Raw genomic sequence first — 1,921 nt, 5'->3', positions numbered from 1 at the left:
CAACTTAAGATACTCATTGTACATGCCCTAATAAGTTTCCTTGTGGCCCTCAAAATCATAGTACTGGCGCTGCTTTGAACGCATTCGTCGGATAAGAAAATCGATACAAAAAATAGTGGCAAAGTGATAAGAAACCTTTTTACATTCGCGAGAACTCATCGTAAAGCTTTGTAGCAGAGTAAAAGCAACGAGATTCAGGACAACTGGACATCTGCCCTGCTTAGACATTGTGGCGGAGCTGGAATAATGAATAATGTGGACTTATAGTTTGCTTATTAAAAAATCAGTTTCAAGACTTCAGTACCACACTTGTACCAGAAAAAAATTTAGACAAGACCAATATTCAGCGAGAGAAACTTGCCCACAAGTCCACAACTTCAATCTTCAATGGCGACCTGATGCTGCGTCGCGCGGTGCCGCGCCAACAAGGCCACAAGAGAGCAAGTCAGGCCCCGGCAATGAAGGCCACGACGCGGTCCATGAGCAGCTTGGCGTTCTCGCACTCGGGCTTCGGGAGGAAGAAGACGTGCTCCTCTCCTTCGGACTCGAGCCACGCCACGTCCCCGGGCCACGCGCTGGCCGCCACGGCTTCATAGTACGCGCGGTCCCTCACGTAGAGCGCGTCCTTCTTCCCGGCGCACACCAGCATCCTCGCGCACCCGAGCCTCTCCAGCGGCGGCGCGCCCGGCGCGAGAGGGTTCATCCTCGGGTCGTCGGCGCCGCCGACCGCGCCCGGGCACGCGTAGGTCCAGAGCCCAGCGGTGGCCGCTGCGGCACCCTCCGGCTCGCCCTCGATGGGCGCGTTCCCGCCGAACCACGGGTGGAGCAGGATGGCGCCCTCGACGCGCGGCCCGCCGGCGCCGGACGCCCGCATCAGCATGTCGTGCACGATGTTTGCGCCGGCGCTGTCGCCGGCGAGGAAGAGCCGCGCCGTGTCGCCGTGCTCGACGATCCACTCGTCCTGCGCCGACGTCACCCACTGGAGCGCGGCCCACGAGTCCTCGTAGGCCGCCGGGACCGGGTGCTCCGGTGCCAGGCGGTAGTCCACGGACACCACCAGGACGCCCGCGGCGGCTGCGAGTGGGTTGACGTAGGTGTGGTACGTGGCAGAGCCGGCCGACTCGAGGAGGAACGCGCCGCCGTGGAAGTAGACGAGGACCGGGAGCTTCTTGGATGGTTCCTGGAGCTTGGGGAGGTAGATGCGTACGGAAAGGCCGGTGCCGGCGTCCAGGACGACGTCCTTTGAGGTGACACCGGTGGCCTCGTCGAGGCCGGCGGGAAGGACCGGGGGCCGGTTCAGGCGCTCGATCCTCCCGCTCTTGTAGATGCGGAAATGTGCCGGGGACTCGAACGCCACCTCGTCTGCGCCGGACTCCATGGCCGTGGTGGATGGTGTGACCTTGGTGGCAAAACTGGTAGACTTCCTATGATAAGATGGGGTTTTCTGGGATGGAACGTTAGCTACTGACCCCGGCCAAATCGCTGGAATCAATGGCGTAGACAAAATCCGGGGCCCGGTCCTACCATAGCACGTGATCCTGTGACACAGAGCACGCCTCATGGCTTATTTCCGCTGTAGTTTTTGCATAAACATCAACACCCGTACACCCCAGCCCTAGCGCCCGAGCTTGGCATAGATCATGACCCCACACACCTTCGTGTCCGACCACACTAAGGAGCCGTTCCCGGAGAAACGAACAGGGCCTAACAGAATGATGATAAGGTGTGCGATGAGGGAGTGAAACGTGACCACATGTGTTTCAGCCATTGGATGCTACTAGCCTACTATAGTCAGATGAGCCCGAGGCCACGTCCAATTTAATGATGTCATGGCATGGTCCGACATGATGCAAAACGAGCGGCCCGACATGAGAGTTGTGTGCCTGTCTCGACCGCCTCCTCGGCCAGCAGAGCTAGCTCG

General features: G+C 59.5%; 1 protein-coding gene across 1 annotated transcript; it reads right to left on the bottom strand.

Annotated features, from left to right (window-relative positions):
- Window positions 1–247: 247 nt before the first annotated feature.
- LOC100272907 (gibberellin receptor GID1L2) lies at window positions 248–1,697 on the bottom strand. Its single transcript, NM_001147360.2, has one exon. The coding sequence runs from the start codon at window positions 1,559–1,561 to the stop codon at window positions 446–448; it is 1,116 nt and encodes a 371-aa protein (NP_001140832.1). The 5' UTR covers window positions 1,562–1,697; the 3' UTR covers window positions 248–445.
- Window positions 1,698–1,921: the final 224 nt, after the last annotated feature.

The sequence above is a fragment of the Zea mays genome, chromosome 7, assembly GCF_902167145.1.
Source record: "Zea mays cultivar B73 chromosome 7, Zm-B73-REFERENCE-NAM-5.0, whole genome shotgun sequence".
In the NCBI taxonomy this organism is placed as follows: domain Eukaryota; kingdom Viridiplantae; phylum Streptophyta; class Magnoliopsida; order Poales; family Poaceae; genus Zea; species Zea mays.
This window is presented reverse-complemented; position numbering and strand designations above follow the sequence as displayed.

Coding starts and splice junctions, on each gene's coding strand:
- LOC100272907 (NM_001147360.2), bottom strand. CDS start 1,561: ATGAGGCGTGCTCTGTGTCACAGGATCACGTGCTATGGTAGGACCGGG.